Source organism: Prenolepis imparis, unplaced genomic scaffold, assembly GCF_030444845.1.
Source record: "Prenolepis imparis isolate NDT839.2.m4 unplaced genomic scaffold, iyPreImpa1.0 SCAF_12, whole genome shotgun sequence".
Taxonomy (NCBI): Eukaryota; Metazoa; Arthropoda; class Insecta; order Hymenoptera; family Formicidae; genus Prenolepis; species Prenolepis imparis.
Window position 1 is genome coordinate 11,916,325 of NW_028141170.1, and position 21,727 is coordinate 11,938,051.

The 21,727-nt window shown below is 29.8% G+C and overlaps 2 protein-coding genes across 5 annotated transcripts; one reads left to right on the forward strand and one right to left on the reverse strand.

The window, feature by feature from the left end:
- Positions 1–906: 906 nt before the first annotated feature.
- On the forward strand, positions 907–8,907 carry LOC145943482 (uncharacterized). 2 transcript variants are annotated; one of them, XM_083051020.1, is made up of 9 exons: positions 907–1,157; positions 3,766–3,963; positions 4,658–5,041; positions 5,104–5,390; positions 5,561–5,648; positions 5,944–6,018; positions 7,340–7,621; positions 7,726–8,134; positions 8,767–8,907. In XM_083051020.1, exons 1-8 carry the CDS (start codon positions 1,106–1,108, stop codon positions 8,124–8,126), a joined length of 1,767 nt encoding a protein of 588 aa, XP_082907146.1. In that variant the 5' UTR covers positions 907–1,105; the 3' UTR covers positions 8,127–8,134; positions 8,767–8,907. The 2 variants fall into 2 exon arrangements, with proteins under 2 accessions (XP_082907146.1, XP_082907147.1); XM_083051021.1 differs by having other exon boundaries at positions 7,759–8,134.
- Positions 8,908–9,579: 672 nt separating this feature from the next.
- LOC145943481 (U2 snRNP-associated SURP motif-containing protein) lies at positions 9,580–21,107 on the reverse strand. Of its 3 annotated transcripts, none has more exons than XM_083051017.1 (20): positions 20,956–21,107; positions 20,660–20,703; positions 20,459–20,575; positions 20,268–20,364; positions 19,237–19,551; positions 18,804–18,868; positions 18,553–18,718; positions 18,151–18,314; positions 17,817–17,876; positions 17,291–17,334; positions 17,076–17,180; positions 15,822–16,049; positions 14,838–15,080; positions 14,573–14,759; positions 13,750–13,936; positions 13,394–13,527; positions 13,224–13,312; positions 12,970–13,129; positions 12,733–12,890; positions 9,580–10,323 (listed from the first exon to the last, which is right to left on the reverse strand). In XM_083051017.1, exons 2-20 carry the CDS (start codon positions 20,681–20,683, stop codon positions 10,044–10,046), a joined length of 2,823 nt encoding a protein of 940 aa, XP_082907143.1. In that variant the 5' UTR covers positions 20,684–20,703; positions 20,956–21,107; the 3' UTR covers positions 9,580–10,043. The 3 variants fall into 3 exon arrangements, with proteins under 3 accessions (XP_082907143.1, XP_082907142.1, XP_082907144.1); XM_083051016.1 differs by having other exon boundaries at positions 20,657–20,703; XM_083051018.1 differs by lacking the exon at positions 17,817–17,876 and having other exon boundaries at positions 9,581–10,323; positions 20,657–20,703.
- Positions 21,108–21,727: the final 620 nt, after the last annotated feature.

A 21,727-nucleotide genomic window follows, 5' to 3' on the forward strand; every position in this document is an offset into this window, starting at 1 on the left:
ACTCGAAAACTTTGAAAAATTAACATTTTTTGGACTGGTACATCACATATACAAATTCAACGAAAGTAGTACATACATATATGTAGAAAAGATCTAAATAACATGTAATTGCAAACGCTTTATTCTTTACAAATACGTAAACACACAAGTATAAACCTTTTTTTATACAGTCGAATTTCGCTAATTCGAAATTGAAGGGAAGAGAAAAATTCTTCGAATTATAGAGGTTTTGACTTATAAATCGAGGTATATAAGAATAAAGTTCGAATTATTGAGGTTTAGTTATTTCGTTTATTTAGCTACAACATAAAATTAATCTATGAAAATGATCGCAAATGTATATTAGTACTACCATAAAAGTCCATTTAAGGATATTTTTTACAGTGTATATAATGTCAGATAAGTTTAAACAAACATTTAATATGCAAGACATTAACAGTTTGTTTCGAATTACAGAGGCTTTGTCTTTGAAAATTCGAATTACAGAGGCTTTGTTTCTGAAGATTCAAATTATAGAGGTTTTGAGAGATTTTTTATTTGTTCATCATAGATGATCATTATATAGGCCGGTATTCATAGTCGGTTCTTATATTTAAGACTGTCTTAAGTACAATCTTAAGATGTGATTAACCAATCACAGAGCCGTATTTGCATCTTAAGACATTACTTAAGACGGTCTTGAAATGAGAACGGACTATGAATACCGGCCATAGATTGAGCCTTTGACTATTATTACCGACTAGGTACTAGAGATACTATTATTTATATAATCAAAGGATTGAGCACAGTGATATATCAACAAGTATCGATAAAGCTCGAATCGCGGTATAATCGAGATGTCGAGATATGTTCAATTATATATCGATAAATTCAACTCAAGATAATGAAGAATAATCCCAATAGATGGTATGCGAAACACACATCGTGACGTCGATAAGTTCGCATAAGGCTTTTTCGCGCTCGTGAGCTGATCTATCATCTTCGAATCAAATTTTTGTAGAGTGGTGATCTTTTCTCGACGTGATCTTCGACATTTGAAAATTCAAATTCGTTAAAGTGACCGCAAAACAGCACTCGAGGTAGCGTTCGCTCATAAAAAAAAGGAATGTCTGGCGATGTGCAACCAAGAAAACGGAAGGAAAAACGACGCAAAAAAGGTAAAGAAACGAATCTGCCAGATATACCAGCACGATATTCATATCGTGCTTCTGTAACACGAATTTACACTGGCTGTACGCTATTTTTAGCGTAACGTTTTTTCTTTATTTTTCTAAAATTACAAGTAATACCTTGCAAAATACGCATAATATTTTCTCTTGTTTGTTTAAAAAAATATCTTTCATATTTGATTTGTGCGTTTATGCTCTGCTTTTTACGATTGAGATTTTGTGAGCTTTTTTTTTAGTTTTTACACACTTGCAAAAGTTATATTAATTATTATATACATTTTATTGGATTAAAGTTAAAACGAAATGAGAGATAAAATGTTACAAGCATGTGTATATATGAAGTGTGTTTTATTCTTACGATCCTCCCGTTAGCTTCCAAAAATATCCACGCACTTTGTAATTGTTATTAGTCGATCTTTGGCACACGAGTGACATATTTTTTGCTTTTATATTTATATTTTAATTTACATTTTTTTGCATCTGGTAATGCTCTCAATTTATTTATAGATATTTAGGTTTGTGTGTTGCATTTAAATTGACGCTGTTAATTTGGAAACGCAAGATCATATAATCATCTTATGTGTCATTTCTAAAAAAAAGAAAAAAAATCACTTCTAAATTTGATTTTATATCTAGAAAGAATTATATCATTTTTAACAGTGACTAATATAAAAGTATTTCATTTTCTCGAATAATAACTCTTGTCAGTTCTTGCCCCCCCCCCCCTCTCACTCTCTTTATTTTCTCTCCTACTTTCTCTTTCTTTCTTTATCAGCTGACATTTAACAAACACACTATTAATTGATACGAAAAATTAAATCTTTTATCCTTTATAGTTCTTATTAGATATGTATACAATTTTGATCTATCTAAGAAAGCTTGGCAAAGCTCTTCGAGTTAAGAAATGTGGGTTTTAGAAGCTCGACCTATCTTTTAGCATTCAAAAATAGATTAACGTGTATTATCCAGTCCAAAAGCATTTCTCTTTGAATTCTACGCAATTTTCCATATGCATTGTGTTGCACATTCTTTTTATATAAATCTTATGATATATTTACTTTATTTTATGATTTTACTTTATTTATTAAGCGATTAATAAAATTTAATTATTAACAAGTTTTTATGTTATACCTTTATATATGATTTATAATATTGTATTATATTAGAATTTTTGTATCTATATATATATCAATTTTAAGTTTTAAATGTGATATATATATATTTCATGCTTTTATCTTATATCCAAATATAAATATAAATATCTAAATTCTCTATATAAACTTTAGATATGTTATATTTATTGTTAGTATCACTTGTTTTTCCATATTTTTTATCAAAAATTATGTATTATTAAAAAAAATAATAATATTTTAATATTAAATATTTAATATTAGTATAATAATATTAATAATATTAATAATAATATTAATACTAATATTAAAAGTAACATAAAAATAATATTATAATAATAATTTTTGAACAGTTACTTAAAAAATCCAAAAAATATCTGAATTCTCTGTGCATTGGAATTGTATCAACAATTAAAAATTAAACATTAAAACATATTAATTAATTATATTTAAAAAAAGGTTTTTTATTATCAAAAATTATTTCTCGACAAATCTAAGTTTATTTAATATTAAATAATAGTATATAGAAAATATTTAAAAAATTATTTCTTTTATGAATATTAAACAAAGTTATACAAAAATAAATGTTAAAAAAATTTGTAATGTTAATGAAATATTTTCTGAATTAAAAAGTAATGGAATTTTCAAAAGTATTTTTGTGAAAACAATTTTAGTACTGAAAAACAAATTTTTTTAACTGTTAATATAAAAAAATCATCAATTTAAATTTGGATGTAATACTAATATCGAATATGTATACAATAAGATATATGTATATAAGATATACAAAATATTCGTTTCATGTCTAAAAAATGCCATTTGCGATATAAGTTTGTGTAAACTTTAAATTTTAAAACTTTTGCTAATAATAATAAAAAAAAATTGCCGATAATAAATATTTGTTTTTGTTTAGATAAATGCAACGTTTAAACAAATAATCCTAAAAAAGCGTGTATCATACATATTCTTTAAGCTTAAAGAACATGTTCTTTTACTAAATTCCTGTTTTTTACATGTATTTCGGTTAAATTATAGCTGGTTTTCTCAAATGTTTAGCTTATAATCTACTGAACAAAAGATGTACTGGCCTCAAAGCTAAATAAATGGACAGTTATTTATACTAACAATGAGACAGTCAAATAACTCGCAGGATCCGAATTTTTTTTGTGTTTGACTGGCTGTAAATCAGTAACTATCCATTATTTAGCTTTGAGTCTATTACATTTTTGTTCAGCAGATCGCAGAAGCTAAAAAATATACGAAAAAACTAGTTAATTTAACCGAAATCCAATTTCATATAGGATTAGTGCGGGGTTCTTTCAGACATTTCATTTTCGCTCTTTATTTCGTGATTTCGAAAAATATATATATAAATATAAATACACACATAAATATATGTAAATATATTAAATCTATATGAAAAAATATTGTTATTAATAACGTATTTTTTAATCCATTATATTTAGATGATGAAGATACGGGTACCCCACCGCCTACTTTGATCAGTCCGGCCGATACTTCTGTCGAAAATGTTACTATTCACATTTATAAAGAAAGTAGCACAGGTGGACATTGGTGTGCACGAATCATATTTTTTGTTTTACTGGCTGTTCTTACTGGATTGATTGGTATAATAATCTTCGAACATAGAGGGACTACAGATGGTAAATAAAAGAGTAATTTTTTTCGATTTTATATATTGTATATGCAAAATATAATATATATGTGTATGTATACAAAGCAGTATCTTGACACGCACACGCACACGCTCACGCACACGCTCACGCACACGCACACGCACGCGCACACACACGCGCACGCACACGCACACGCACACGCACACGCACACGCCATGCACGCACGCACACGCACACACGCACGCACACGCACACACGCACGCACACGCACGCACGCACGCACACGCACGCACACGCTCGCACGCACACGCTCGCACGCACGCACGCACACGCATACGCACGCACAGGGTGTCCCGTATCCAGCGAATCACTGATTTATAGTAGATTTCTGACGTCATTTGGAGACGATTTTTCCTCAGCGCAAATAATGTCGAGACACCAATAATTTTCAAGTTATAAGCCATTTAAAATATAAAGGGTTTTTCGCAAATTAAGGATCGGTTTTTCAATAATAGTTTAAACTTACTAGATCAAAGTTTAAACTATGCGCAGACGTCTTCTTAGGAATCTATAACTGTATATATATCAGTGATTCGCTGGGTACGGGACATCCTGCAATGTATACACACAAAATTCACTCACTTATCTATGATTCCAATTAAAATTTAAGAAGGGATTTATATGTGATATCATATATTTTGATAACATTTTGTATTTTAAGTCGATACGCCAATTGAATCTTCACGTTGGGCAAGTATATTTGAAGGCTGGGTGGATGACGTGTCTTACAATCATAATAATGTATTGCACGACGAAATAGTGGAAGCAAGTGAAAAAGTGTTAGAGCATGAGGAAGAAAAGGAAGATAACGAGGAAGAAGAATCGGCAGAAGAGGTTGACGAAGAAGAAAAAACGGAAAAGGAGGAGAAAGCAGAAGAGGAAGAAGAAGAAGAAGAAGAAGAAGAAGAAGAAGAAGGGGAAGAGGAAGAGGAAATAGATGAAGGAGAAAATAAAGAAATAGAAGAAGAGAGGGAAGAGGGAAGTCAAGAAGAGGAAGAGATACAAGAAGAAGAAGAATCAGGAGAAGATAATACTGAAGCAAATGGTACGTGCAAAATGTTACAAAATATTAAAAATATATTTGTTTTCATTAAAATATGTTTGTAGAAGATGAAAGCGAAGAAAAAGATATTGATGAAGAAAAGGCCGACGAAGAAGAAGACGAAGATAAAGTGCAGCAAGAATATGATACATTGGAAGAAACTGATGAGACAAATGAATATGAAGATGGAACAGACGAAGGAAATGATAACTTTGATGTGGAACTTGAAGCTAGCATGGAGATTGCTGATACCTCTGTAGAAGAAAAAGATGACGATATATTATTTGAGGGTTTCGCAAATATACCTGGCATTCATGAAATTGACACTAATAGTGCTGAACCTCTAGAAGAGGTATGTACGTTTTATTACTTTTATTTATTTTTTTGTATATTTTGCACCATTTATATTTGATTATATCTTTCAATTATATCTTTTAATTATATCTTTTAATTATATCTTTCATGTTGTTTATATTTTCATATTTCTTAATTTTTTTGTCAATAAAAATACCTTTTTATCAGATAGAAAGTGAAGAACGCGAAGAAGATATAGATGTTGTAGAATCTGAAGTTGAATCTGAAGAGGAAGAAATTGAAGAATCTACTAGCGGTGAGTCTGTGAGAAAATATATATATTAAAATTGCCTTTGCTAAAGTCTTTGGATAATTACATAATTTTAACTATAGATATAATATGTGATCCTCCATGCTCTTTTACTCGATTTTAACTCTGAATATAACATGAAAATATATAATATATAAGCACACATCAGCATTCCGCTCTCCCCTTTTCATGATATAAAAATCAAAGACAAAAATATCTCGTTGCTTTATGTTGATTATATTATGGTATAATTTCCTATAAAAAAGATAGTAATCAGAAATAAAACATATGGTGCTTGCAGTGGCTGTGAAATTTGGAGTCGGTGTTGCACTTGTTGTTGCTGCGCATTTTGTTCTCGTTAGACGATGGAACAATGGTAAATTTTTTATTATGCATTATCTCATATGTCATCAGCATATTTCTTATAACAAGGCGCTGCAATAATATATATAACATATGTAAAAAAAAAAAATAATTTAGATTTATTAGATAAAGTAAGTTTTAAATTTTAATTTGTATTATTATTGCAATTGTTATAAGATTAAAAGGATCAAAATTGAAATTTTTTGCAGGTAAGTAAAAAGTTTTGACATAGATAAATTTATTATAACTAAATCACAATTTGTGCTTCTTTCTTTATTCATATAGTGCTTCTTTATCGTGATAGCAAAAAGTTCCGTAATGGTCAATATCTTGGAAAATAATGACTATGGAAGAAAATGTTAAATACAAAAGTTTTAGAAAATTAAATGGTCTATTATGTGGCTATATTGATATGACCTTCATGTAATTTTGAAGGACTTCGTGCAGGTCAACTTTGAAATCTTAAATGGAAACCCCCATTTTTATTGTATATTCTTGAAGCTGTTGTCAAGGCGTTTTCGAAACACTGGTTACAAACCCTTTTTACTTGAGATCTTCCTGAGTTATGAGCCTTCGAAATTTAAGTACCATCGGCGTTAACATTCTTCAAGGTTCACATGAAGATCATATCAATATAGTCACATAAATAGATTTAATTATCTAAAACTTTTGTATTTAACATTTTCTTCCATAGTCATTATTTTCCAAGATATTTGACCGTTACGGAACTTTTTGCCATCATTGTATATTTAAGGCTCCTGGGTCCTCGCCGCGGCCATGTTAGATTGTGATGTCAGAGGCGAGAAAGCACACGCTGAAAATTCTTAGATGCCATTTTTAAATGAAAAGATATTTCGATGAAACACTATTTTCAGATGGCTTTAGCACATTTTTAAAATACCTCGAAAACTATTCTTTTCCCTTTATAATCATGCAATCAATAGCTGTAAAATGACTATGAGGCCCAGTCCGTCTGCAGTCTTTACACATGTGCAGTCAATTCACATGACAAAGTCTGATATATCACAATCATTTTACGTTGTTGATTGATTATAAAGGGAAAAGGATAGTTTTCGAGGCATTTTAAGAGTGTGTTAAAGCTGTCTGAAGTGCTGTTTTATCGAAATATCTTTTCATTTCGAAATGGCATCTAAAAATTTTTAGCGTGTGTTTTCTCGCCTCTGCGACGTCACAATTCCATCATGGTCGGCGAGGAGCCAGGAGCTTTAATACATATAGAATATTCATAGAGTTATAATAATGTTGTTTGTATCCTTCTTGCATGCAACTACAACAGAATACAACATAGAATATTGAATAATTCAATTTTTCAGTTAATACTTCCTGTTCTCCGCATGATACAATTGACACACCTGATTTATCAAGACGCAATACAATAGTTCCACCGCTTCATATTAAACAAGCGATTAAATCGGCTGAGAAAATAGACGATAAAGCATCTATAGAAGCACAAATAAAAAATTATGAAGACCTGAGATCCAAATATAAAAAGCTGCAAGAAGAAAATATTTCTCTAACTGATGTAAATAATTTAATTTCAAAAGATAAACCACAAGTAAAACAAAAATGGTCAACTCGAGATACAGCTAAAGCAGGTGTGGTGAATAAGTATCTTATTATTTTTTTTCTCTTGTATCGTATATTGAAATAAACTGCGTATATGTGTGCCTCACAGATTTGCTTTATATTTTTTTGGTAGAAATCGATACTAATCGAGACCAATTTAAAATAGTATCATCTGAGGAAGAAGAAGATTATGAATTAGAAACATCAGAAGGCGAACGTGTTTCGGGAACGGAAGAGTACGATGAAGAACGGATGGAAGAAAATAATGATAATGAAGAAGAAGAAGAGGAAGAAGAAGAAGAAGAAGATGAAGAAATCGAAAATGTTGACGATTCAGAATTAATAGCTAAACTTGAAGCGAAATATGGAAAATTATCTACTCCACAGGATAGTGAAGGTGAAGTTGAAGAAGAAGAAGAGGAGGAGGAAGAGGAAGAAGAAGAGGAGGATGAAGAGGAGGAGGAGGAAGTAGAAGAGAAAGAGGAGGAAAAGGAAAAGGAGAAGAAAGAGGAAAAAAAGACATTAAAATACTAGAAAGAAACGTAAATAACAAATTATTATATATGATATATATTTTTTTAATGCGTATACATGCATATAGAAAGAAAACTTTTAACAGTTCCCTTTATTCTAACATTTAATAACATAACTTTGACAATATATATAATGTTTATTAATAGGGATTTGTATGTATTGTGGTTTTATAAAATACCTTATTGTCTCAAGATTATATAAACAATGTCATTTCCCAGTTATTACAAATAAATTAAAATTTAGACAAAGCTAATAAGACAGTGAGACAGATAAAATGAGCATGGAGGATCTTTATTGTTCTGAAAAATTATTTTCATTTAATTTATTAAAACACTATATAATAAATTAATTAAAAATCTTTATAAACTATATATATATATACATATATAATACATATTAAAGATTTTTAATTAATTTCTTATATAATATATTTTAATTATATACATATATTATACACACACATATATATATGTATATATATATATATATATATATATATATATATATATATAATTGACTTAAAATGTTTATGATATATAATAAAAATAGAGGTTTAAACATTGGTATAAATATATAATACATGTATATAAATATATAAAGTGTACTGCAGTTTTCGCGAAAATATTTGCTTTGCAAACAGGTATTAAAGCTCTGAAGGACTCACATATGGAATCTGAAGCAAGAACATCCATTCGACAAACAGGAATTGAAATTAAGCAAGCGGATAGTGATCAACTTAAAAAGGAAGGAAAAGTTTATGATTTTAGTAATATATCGAATATAGATAACATATAGTCGCTTATGAAGAAAAAATAATTCCACAGAATCCCAGATTGACAGTGCTTTGCAATTAGAATATCTGTTTTTGTAAGATAATTTGATAACATATTTATTTTATTTTTTCGAACTAAAATTATTCTTTTCGACAAACAAAAACATGATGCAATTCGTAATTTAAAAAAAACATTAAGATATAAGATAAGTAGCATTATATATGTAAATAAAAAAATGATATTATTCAATCTTTTGCTTGTTCTTTCCACTCTTCAATTTATATTTAGCTGCTTTTACTTCTATTTGAGAATTTACCACGATTTGAAACGCGTTAACTTGTTGAAGAAACTTAACTAATATTTATAATATATTTTGCAAAAATGACCGATGCGTATAGTATAATAAAGTGTACATAATAAAGTTAGATTAATTTAAGGGAAAGAAAATAGAGACATTTTTTCTTTACAAGTATAGCTATATCAGTACTATTGTGAAAAAAATATTTGTTGAATAGAAACTATAATAATCAATAAAATCAACTATACAATTAAACGTCGTGACAAGTTTGGAGATGCAAAGAGAAAATGATGTATATATAATTTTATTTTTACATAAAATTATTTATTCAAAATATTCACAATGCAAAAAAAACAATATTTTTTTATACAGATTACTAAGATTATTTTATAGTCAATTCTGAAATACTTTCGAAACATTTAACAAAAGTGTAGTATTCTTGGGGAGGTTATAAACTTAAATATGATTATTCGATCTTTATATAATTAATATATACAATTTTCCTCATCCTCTTATCAATGTGTATTTAAGAGATATTAAATAATCTGATTCATGTGGCTTTCAGCAATCCGTAAAATATCTTATATATATTATATGTCTTGTACTGTTTGCACATACAATGCGCGCTGTCTCAATCTCTATCGTATATCACTCAAACATATAATACAAATATTTTGTAATGCAAAAAATAAAAGTTTTATTTCGAGATAATTAAGCAACTTAAGAAATTCATCTTATATTTTCTACACACGTGCGAGTCAATGTATGTATAAATAAAAAAAAATCCTGAGGAATTGTTTTGCGAAAACAGTTGTGTAATTTTTCTACGGCAATGTGTAATATAATTTAATATTTATGCTTGTGTCGCTTACGCGGGGAAGGAGGACTACAAGCTCTATGTTTAGAGGAAGTACGTGGAGGCGGTGGAGGCGACAAAGAAGGTGATCTGCGTGATCCTCTTTTCCTATCGCAACGTTCATTAGTGGGTGATCTGCGTGATCCTCTGCCTGAAGAAAAGGAAGGCGATGGCGTACGTCGAATACGAGGAGGAGAAGGGGTTACTGGTACGCGTTTCTTATACGGAGATCTTGATCTACGTTTGCAGCGGGGCGATCTACTGCGTGATCTAAAAATATATAACAAGTAGAAATATATATTTATATGTAAGATATATTTTTAAACAATTATTTCATAAATAATGTCAATTGGTTTAATATAAACAGGGTGTCCAATTTTAATCGATCCAATTTCCTAACCACTCCTAAAAACTTTTATTTTTGATTGTACAACAAAATGTTTCAAACAAAAGTTGTTTGATTTAAGGCTCCTTGGTCCTCGCCGCGACCATGTTGGATTATGACGTCAGAAGCGAGAAAATACATGCTGAAAATTTTTGCGTGTCATTTTTAGATAAAAAGATATTTTGATGAAACACAACTTTAGATGGTTTTAGCACACTTTCAAAATTGTCCGAAAACTATTTTTTTCCCTTGACAGTCAATCAATAACCGTAAAATAATTAAAACATCAGACGTCATGCGGAATGACAGCGCATGTGCAAAGACCAGACGGACTGAGCTTCATATTACAGTCATTTTACAGCTGTTAATTGGTTATGAAGGGAAAAGAATAGTTTTCGGACTATTTTAAAAGTGTGCTAAAGCCATCTGAAGTTGTGTTTCATCAAAATATCTTTTTATCTAAAAATGGCACGCAAAAATTTTCTCGCGTGTATTTTCTCGCTTCTGACGTCACGATTTTGACATGGTCGGCGAGGAACAAAGAGCCTTAAAGGGACAGAAGATGACACTACTGATTTTTTTCTGAAAGACGCTTTTGAAGGTCATTTATGTTTTTTTAAATGGAACTACTTAATTTTTTTTATATAAATCGATTTCTCGTAATTTTTAAAAAGGCATAAAAAGTTATAAAGGTAAGATGGCCAAAAAATGAATAGTCGCGGCCATGTTAGATTGTGATGTCAGAGGCGAGAAAGCACACGCTGAAAATTCTTATTAAATGCCATTTTTAAATGAAAAGATATTTCGATAAAATACTATTTTAGATGGCTTTAACGCACTTTTAAAATACTTCGAAAACTATTCTTTTCCCTTGATCAGTCAATCAACAACCGTAAAATGATCGTGATATCAAACTTTGTCATGCGGAATGACTGCGAGGTGCAAAGACTAGACGGTCTGGACCTCATATTGCAGTTATTTGACAGCTGTTGATTGATTATAAAGGGAAAAGAATAGTTTTCGAGGTATTTTAAAAGTGTGCTAAAGCCATCTGAAGTGCTGTTTCATCGAAATATCTTTTTATTTCGAAATGGCATCTAAGAATTTTTAGCGTATGTTTTCTCGCCTCTGATGTCATAATTCCAACATGGTCGGCGAGGAGCTAAAACCCTTAATTTGACACTAAAGTACATAAACTATGAAGTATCTCGTAAAAATATTCATGTTTCGATCATCTTACCACAATACTTTCATGCATAAAATAATGAAAGGAATCAGTTTGTGTAAAGAAAGCATATAGTTGTTTATAAGAAAAAATATGTAAGTTGTAACTAATAGCTACATACTTTTTCTTACAAACAACTGTGTTTTCTTTGCATTAGTAGATTCCTTTCATTATTTTATGCATGAAAATATTGTGGTAAAATCATCAAAAAATAAATATTTTACGAGATATTTTACGAGATATTAGTTTAGTGTTAAATTAAGGCTTCTGGTAATTTCTTGTAAACTATTCATTTTTTGGTTATCTTACCCTTATAATTTTTTATATGAAAAATTGCAAGAAATCGATTTATATAAAAAAATTAGTAGTCCCATAAAAAAATTAGTTCCATTTAAAAAAACAAATAACCTTCAAATGACCTTGAAAAGTGCTCTTCAGAAAAAAATCAGTAGCGCCATCCTTTGTCCCCCTTCAAATCAAACAACTTTTGTTTGAAACATTTTGTTGTACAATAAAAAATAAAAAAGTTTATGAGAAATAAATTAAAGAAAATCAGCCAATTCGCGCGACGATAAGCGCGCGGCGAGAAGAGACAGCCCAGTTTTATGTCGTTACTAAGCATGCGGCGAAAAGAAACAGTATAATGTTACACGGTTGCTAGGCGCGCGATGAAGCGGGGAGGAGCGCTTTACAAAAGACATAACTACATACGAGTAGCGCTAACTCTGGATCCCCGAGTGGGCTATCTCTTCTCGCCGCGCGCTTATCGTCGCGGGAATTGGCTAATTTTCTTTAATTTATTTCTCATTAATTATTGCGAAAATCGCAAAATGATAGAGGACTTTTTAATTCAGTTTGGTCCGTTCTATCTGCATACAAATTTAGTCCCCATCATTCTGAGACACCCTGTATGTATATATGTGTATCAGCTATAAAAAAAATTGCGTTAGATATCTCTGAATATCATTAAAAAAACATCAGATAATAAAGATCACATGTATTATATAACAAAGAAAATGTAAGATTCAGAATGAGTACACAAGAAAATCCGATAAGACCGAGCATTTACCTATATCTTGCCATTTTGGATGATGGACTTATTGATCGTCTCCGATCTCTGTAGCTGTGACTAGGAGATTCTGGTGTGGTACTTCGGCTTCGTTTCTTTTCCCTTCGTTTCTCATCGTCACGTTCTTCGCTTTTTACGTCCTTCATTTCTCTCTCGCTCTATATAATTTTCATGTGTATATGTATATGTGATTGTATATGTGTTATTTATTGAATTTAATGTGTAAAAATATTGTACCTTTCTTATAAGTTTTTTCCTATAATGCTCTACTTGTGCCTGTATTGTCATACCAGATTTCAATGTTCTTCTACCACTTTCTAATTCATCCTGATATTGCATAATTTTTACTTCAATTTCACGTAATCTGTTTCGTCTTTCTTCATTGTAATCCCTACCACTGTTGAAGTAATTTTATTATAAACATATTCTAATATGTATAAATTATTAAGGTATTTATTATACATATAATCGACAATTCCACAAAGTTTTACCTGGAATCCATACTAGTATCTTGAGAATTGGAATCTTCGTTCTGACCTAATTCTTCCCATTTACTGGTAGTCATTGCTTGCGCCTCGACCTGAGAAAATAAAATCTGGTGTATAAATATAATGCGAGAAGATATTAATGTTATTTTATTCAGACAGAAGCATTTTGAAACCTGATCAGGATCGACAGTTTCCCATCGCGAGGGTACAAACCCTGCTGGCATTGCCGATTTTTTTTCATCATCCTTATTTCGCGTGTTTACACTGTCGTCATCATCCATTGGTACTCCATCAATATCTTCATCCACTAAGGCAGACAAATATATACATTTATATATACGTGTATATACAAACGATACAATTTACTAGTATTAGAATTGATTTTCGGGTTTGAACCGCGTAGACTTTTTGTTTGATTCCAACGTTTCGTGAACATTTCAGCTCATTTCATCAGGGAGAAATAGTCTGATACAATTTACTAGTATAAAACTACATCCTTATATGTATTATGTCAAAAATGCATATATACTAGGCACTCCATCGATGTCGTCGTAATTTGAAGTTGCTTGAGATGTGAGACCATGCTTCATGGCACCTTTCAACAAGGTCGCACCATCAAGCGGTACTCCATCTAAATCTTCAGCACCATCACCATCAACATCGGATAACGGTGCACCATCGATATCTTCATCATTTTCAGGCTCAGGTTCATCCATCTTAGAGAGGAGGAATTAGAAATATTATAATGTCTATCTTTCCTGCAATGTTTCTCAACCTTATTTCATGTATGCCTCTTTTTTTAATATCAATTTTTGTGGCACCCCCTTTGCAATTTTTGTGTCGAAACACTGAAGAAACAAAAATGACAACAAAAAAATAGGAAATTGACTAATTGAAAATTTTTATAATTTTAGACACAATACCGATATGTATATTATTATATATTTTCAGAGTTGAGATTAAATATATTAAAAAATTATAATTTTAATCACAATATAAATTTGCATATTGCTCTAATTTGAATGTTTCAGAGTGCATATTGTTTTTGTTTTAATTTTTTAAAAGTCGATTCAAACATATCCGGTACTGTATCCGTGACGTGTCCGTTCCGTGCACGGACGTGCACTGATGAAAATATCATTTCCATTAATTTTATATTAGAGTATTCTTACACTTCAGTATCCGTATCAGTACGGAACGGATATGATACGGTACGGATATATCTGAATCGACCTTAAAACTAGATTCTTTCTTATTTTTTTCTGCATTTTTTTCGTGCCCCCCTTTTGAATATCTCGCGCCCCACAGGTTGAGAATCACTGCTATAATGGATATTAAGTTAAAAGAATTACCAAAACAAGCCCCAGGAATGTATTTTGTAATTTAACGAGAAAATCTCTTGGATACACAGTCCAATCCTCCCATGCTCTAAACATTCGCATAACGCGAACTTTGAATCCTTCTGCCTTCAGTTTACTATCAAACTGTTTGTATGCTTGATGAACTTCGCTAAAGATATCCAGAAGACGTGTCTCAAACCTGTAAAATAAATGATAGTATTATACATGCATCTTCTCTATCCCTTTCTTTCTTTTTTTTAAGAAAAAGATTGCATACGCTTTTCTATAAATAGTGGCGTTAGTCACTTTGACTCCACAATTATGTAATATGTCAGATATCAAGTATAATCTTGCAATTTTCTTATTCACAGGAGTCTGTAGTATTGACAATGATTCTGAAATACAATCGCAAATTTCCTCCGCTGCTTCTGCATGTTCTATACAAAATACCATTGCTTCTGCAACTTTTATTCGCTCAGGTGATATGTTTCTCAATAAATCTTCCAAACGATCTCGCTGACTGTAAACCGGAAAATATTTTAGAAAATTTATATGTACGTTCTTCACATCACAAGGCTGTTTATAAAGGAGATTTTCAAATTTTTTTTATCTCCTGACATATCCAAAGTTGGGTAGTAACTAGTTAATTAGTTAAAAGATAAATAAATAAGTTAAAAAGTTAATAACTTTTAAGTTAGCTTAGTTAATTTTTAACTTAAACTTATTAACTTTTTTTCTAAGTTAAGAATTTTTTCATTTCTGAATCCCATTATTTTTTTTCTATAAAATCTTAAACATTGCACAATTAAATTTTTAATAACGATTAAATTTTTAATAAGAGCATCATTCTATGATGTATGTTATTCTTACAAGTATTATGATATAAATAAAGGTACTATTAGTTTTTTTTTTTCATAATTGTAATTACAAAAAAAATACATTCCTATATAAAAAACAAAAATTTTTGTTATTTCATTATTTATTTTATATAAACTTTAAAAAATTAACAAATAAAATATTAAATTAAAAAATTTTTAAGTTATGACGTTTTAATTTAATATAAATATTTTTAAAAATTAACTTGATTTAACTTAAGTTAATTTAATTTTAACTTAACTTTTAACTAAGTTAGTTTTTTGCAACTTTTAACGTAACTAAATTAATTTTATAAGCTATTATCTTTAATTTAACTTGCTCAAAACCCTGGACATATCTTATTATCCTATAAATAATTTTTACTGTTCTTTAACTAATTAAATACCTGTTTGAAAGGCTACCCCTCCTAGGTTCCTGCCTCTCTTCCATTTCTATCAATTCGTCCGGCATACCTTGCGTCCAAGGATTGATTGGTGGTGGTCTCCATACACTTCCACCTTTGAACATTCTAAAATCTTCCGTGCGCCATTCCTTCTGTCCATCCCCTTGTAGAATGGAATATAGTTTCCAACGGTAATAAGTATGTGCAGGAGAATAATTCTCAAACAAGAATCTAAAATTAAAGTAAGTTACTAGTAGAGATGTGCGAATCATTCGAATTCGAATCGAATCGAATTATTGCGGGTTCGATTCGAATTCGTTTTCGAATAAAAAGTATTCGAATTCGAATAATTCGACAATTTCGAATCATAACCGGTTCGATTTCGAACCGATCGCATCTTTCGTGTCGCCTCATTCATGTTTCTCGCCCGGTCAATCTGTTTTAACTGTTTTAGTTTTAAGTACTTAATATTTGAAATTTTATTTTTCAAGTTATGTTAATTTTATTTTCAAGTATATAATCATCTATCTTCTAATGAAATAAAAAATTATTATTTCATTAGAAGATAGATGATTATATACTTGAAAATAAAATTAACATAACTTGAAAAATAAAATTTCAACTATTAAATACTTATTAAAAAGGTTATTCATAAAATATTTTCAATAATTAAACCTATTAAGAGAATTATATATTATTATTAGTTATTATTACTTATTAAGAAAGTTTAATTAAAATCTTATTTTTCATTAAAGCCTGAATGCTTGTCTTTTTAATACATATTTATCGTATGTCAATATTTTCTGGTGACACCTATAAAATAGAAATATTAATTTTATTGCAAGTCTTTTCGAAAATATCACATATATATGAAACTTGAACATTCAACGTTTAATATCTCTTAATTTTCTATCACTTAGCACAGAGTTCTCTTTGTTATTAGTGACAGATTTTTTCAGAAGAAGTTATACAATAACTTACCTTTTTGATCATTTTTAAAAATAGACTTCTAATGTCATTGAAGAAACATACTTTGCTACGTTCAAATAAGCATGTATTGAAATCAGTAAAAATTGATTAAATTCGATTCGTATTCGAATTAAAAAGATTCGATTCGATTCGAAAGAATTTTTAAAGATTCGATTCGAGTATATTTTCAGAGATTCGGTTCGATTCGGTCGTACAAAACCATGATTCGCACACCTCTAGTATGTGTGATAAAATAATACATTATATATGTACAAATAAAATATATACCTGAACATTGGATTAGTTAATTCTCTGTTCATAATCATTGCCTCAAACATTGGTCCTTCTCGAATTACAAATTCCACCATTCTATGTATTAACATAACTAAATTTCTGTAATGCATGGTTTAATTAAGTATGCATCATTTTGTATCAATTGTTGACACAAAATATCACATTTAAATACAGATATGTCATTATATTTTATTTGAATCAATAAATACCTTTCCGTTGGTATAACCACTTTGACGACAGCATTCTGCAAAATCTGATAATCCATCAGTACAACAGTGATAGATAAGATATTCCAATCCAAATGCCAAAATGTGTATCCCAATAATAGTCGTCAACAAATTAATACAACATAAATTTGTAAATATAATTAGAATTGTATATTTAATATCAACAAGGAATTTTTATATTCACAAACACACACATACATGCACACATTTTGTTTTCTCAAAATCATAAATTAAAAATAAGTATATAGTTATTTCTATTTTATCACATTAACATATTTTATAAGCAAACTATTAGTTTTTGCTCCATGGAAAACTTACCGCAATTTTAGGAAATTTTTTTCATAAAAACTTTTAAATATATATATACATATATATGTAATATACCATATATGTATATTACATATAATTTATAAATTTATAATAGTTCTTAATAAAATAAAAGAACAGAGATTAATAGGAGAATATCAAGTTTTTTATTTTTTTTAATGGAGCATAGAAATAATTTTACCTTTTCAAAGTTTTCCTTTTCCTGCGGTTCCGCGCTCTGGATATTGCGGATACGTGGGATCTGAGATTATGTTTCAAAAATGATTATATAATTTCACTCAAATAAATAAACAAGTTTTTATCACTTTCTAAGTCCCTTTTTAAAAATAAATAATCCTTATTTAAAATAATTATTAATATGTAATTAATATGTGATAAAAAAGAAAACAAGAAGAATAAGATTAATGAATAATTTCGAAACGTGATTTCAAATAATATTAGATAAGAAGAAAACAAAATCAATTATAACATATAATTTTATTAATTGCGCTTCTCAAGTGCTTTATTTCGTGTACCTTATGTCTGTCGCGACGATGGGGTTGAGCATTAAATGGAAGACCAGATGGAGGCGGCGGCTGCGTGATCTCCATCAAAGCAGGTGGAATATAAATAGGGTAAGGCGGAATTGGTACGCTTTTTCCCCAGCCTAACTTCATCTCATACTGCATTATATCGCGACCTAACTCATGGCACAGTTTAATATGTGTTTAATATCCCAATTATAAATTATCATCATAAATTGCAAATTATACTAGTTAAAAGCGATAAAAAAATTACATACACATACAATATATATGTATATATATATATAAATTTAATAACATATTACAAATAATATATAAAGAAAAGGCGATTCTTGTGCACATGAAGTAATTTATATTTATTCTTTTTAAGAAATATTCTTGTCATATTCTTACCATTAAGATTTTTCAATGCACGCTCTCCATCTTTACGACTCATGAACGCGACAAAACCGCAATTCCTTTGTCTGGCTTTCTCTTCGTCACTGCGTGGCCACATTATTTTTATACTAGCTAATGGACCATATTTGCCAAATATTTCCATCAGTTGCTGTTCTGTGATCTGTGGAAACAAACATAGGGAAATTGTTATACATATATAAAATATCAACATTGATACTTAATCAATTAGTAAAATAATATTTTACCTTTGGATTCAAATTTCCCAAGTATAAGTTTGTGGTATTTGGATCACCATTATCAAATGAGCCATCTATAAAAAAAAAACAAAAAAAAAAAACGAAAATTCTTCAACATTTCTTATAAATAATGAGATAGGGGAAGGTGGCGAGGAAAAAAGATAAGGAAGGATAATACCCTCATATATCAGGGCTAAGAGACGGGGATCATCAATGAAGTTATGCAGATTAGCCTTTCGCGGATCCGGAAATGAGGATTTACTACCTACTAAAGTTACAAGTACACTACAGATTTAAATAGTATTACTATAAAAATATATATCATATTTCATTACAGGATCAACTTTCAAAACAAAATTGGAGCGACTTACATTATATTAAATTAAAATAAAATTCGAAATATTTTATAATGCATGCATATATAATGTATAATAAAAAATACCTTCTACACATTTTAAAGCAGCCAACATTGGATCTTCAGATTGTGTAGATATTACAGTCTTCACTACACCCTTATATTTGTGTCTCTCTTCACGCTCCTCTTGTATCATCTTCAACTCCTCTTTAAATAATTCGAGGTTGCTTTTCTTTTTTTCCCCTTCTTTTTTCTTCTTGCCTAATCTATCTAATTTTCTTTCATTTGTTCCAAGCAATCTTGCATATTCTTGAGCTTGTTCCGCTGACGACCTGTTGTCAACCAGTTCTGAGATTTTTGACTGTGGCTTATAGAGCTTCCCCTTTTCTCTTGTGTCTTCCTCTTGAAAAAATATAATATAATATGAAATAAAACATATCTTTTGTAACAATTTCTAATAATTTAAGAAATAATTAAATCGAGATAAGAAATGGTAATAAGTTAAGTGTAATACATAAAATGTGTGTATATTTTATTGTAAATAATAAAATCTCATCAATAATGAAGCATATAATTTCCTTTTTTTTTTTAGGTCATCGTCAGCACAATTAAAATGTAAATTAAAACATCGTTTACATAAATAAATTCTTAGTCAAAAGGATAAAATTAGCTGACTGCCATTGATGTACTATTACATCTTTTTAAAAATTGGTTGCCGCTGATGTAGTATAGTACATCTTTCTATATTTTGAGTTCAAATTAATATTATAAATATTATAATATAAATATTACATTATATTACCGTTATTTTCTTTTAATTTTAATATTTTTCATATATATAATTTGATATTATCTCTATTTAAATTTGTAACAGATAAATTTTCAATTTCAAACAATAAGTAGTTTCAAATAATATTTTAAAGTAAATTTTATATAGTTTTTTCTTTTTTTAACAAAACTATAAAGCAATCAACTATAGATTTAAGTTTATTGTATCGACTTCCAGTTATAGAAAAGTGGAAAAATTATTAGCTGCGAATGTTAATATATAAATACAGATTAAGGTCTCTCATGTCATCTGAGCATTAGAAATAATTATTTGTGAATTTTATATTTACGTCTTTTGCCTGCATCATACGTTCCTGCTTTTACCCATACTTTGCTAGCCGTTTTACTTGGCGTTTCTTGAAAAGTTGCCACAAATTCTTCAAACGCCTATACATAATGAGTAATTACATTTATAGGATAGTTGTAGGATAAAATATCGACAAATGGAAAAATCAATAGCAATATTAGCAGCATTATTTACCTGAGCCGCAGCTTGTTCCTGCTCCTTTTTACGTTGCTCCTCCAGCTCTTTTTTACTTAACGGCCTTTTACCCATCGTACCGATGGAGAAAGCCTTAAGTTTCTGTTCCGCGATTTGCTATAAGATGCAAATTAAAAACATATAATATTAATTATAAGTAATTATACTTGATGAAGGATCTAGCAGAGTTATACGTACTACCTTCATCATAGCCTTATCCGCCATTTTCAAGGATGTGATTTAACCTAAAAAAAAAAAAAAAAACCACAACAAATATAATTTACACGTGTAATTTGAGCGCCATTAAAATAAATTTAGACGTACGATATATATATATATATATATATATATATATATATATTTGCGTAATAGAAGAAACCAATTAAAATCAACCTCGTTGAAGGAACAATTCAACTGAAAGATACATTTATCAAAAACACATTTGTCGGTAAGACGCAAACTCTTGTTAAAATTATATTTTTTTACAAAATACAAACCTCTGTTACAATGTTAAACGCGATAACAAAATTTGCATATTCTATTTATAGACAAAAAAGAAAAATATTTAAAGAATCTCAAAACACATCTCTTGAAGCAAATCCTGCCACAGTTTAATCAGTTACAACAGGCAAGCGTCGGTATCTTGACATAAGGGTCGGCAGGCGACACGGAGACGCCTATCGGCCGGCCGGGAATTACAGATTCGTTTATATAAGATTTTAGCCAAAATACTGAGGGTGCCGTCACATGGGGCGTAACTTGCGTAAGCGTAACCAGCGGATCGCCAATCACCGAGTTATTCCGATAGAGCTCGACGAAGGGCTCTATCGGAATAACTCGGTGATTGGCGATCCGCTGGTTACGCTTACGCAAGTTACGCCCCATGTGACGGCACCCTTAGGGTATTAAAAAAAGGTGAAAATAAAATTTTTTAATAAACTTGGGGAAATGTGCAGTTAGCAACGGGTAAGGTTGGGTTAGCCGCGAGTCCGTATTTAATTTATTATAAATTTTTAAGAGCAAAAATGCAAAATCGGGCTCTTTAGCTGATTGCATTATTATATAAAGAATATATTAAAAAAAAAATCACGAAGCTATGTCACTTATTTGATGAGAAATCTGGACGATACGATTCTCACTAGATCTAAGGAACTGGGGAAATTTTCGTGGTAACATACTGACAGCTTGACAAGGAGAGAGATAATCGTTCTGTCTTTGTCTCTCTTGCATCGCGTATGTAGTAGCGTCCATGTAGGCACAAATATTAAT

Bases quoted from the DNA above. Each gene is read 5' to 3' on its own strand.
- LOC145943482 (XM_083051020.1), top strand. From the start codon at position 1,106: ATGTCTGGCGATGTGCAACCAAGAAAACGGAAGGAAAAACGACGCAAA. The intron at 5,391-5,560 runs GTATGTACGTTT...CCTTTTTATCAG, and splicing joins GTGCTGAACCTCTAGAAGAG to ATAGAAAGTGAAGAACGCGA. The intron at 7,622-7,725 runs GTGTGGTGAATA...TTTTTTTGGTAG, and splicing joins TCGAGATACAGCTAAAGCAG to AAATCGATACTAATCGAGAC.
- LOC145943481 (XM_083051016.1), bottom strand. From the start codon at position 20,683: ATGGCGGATAAGGCTATGATGAAGGTA. The intron at 18,719-18,803 runs GTAAAATATTAT...TTGTTTCCACAG, and splicing joins TGGGAAATTTGAATCCAAAG to ATCACAGAACAGCAACTGAT. The intron at 13,937-14,572 runs GTAATTCTTTTA...CTCCTCTCTAAG, and splicing joins CATTCCTGGGGCTTGTTTTG to ATGGATGAACCTGAGCCTGA.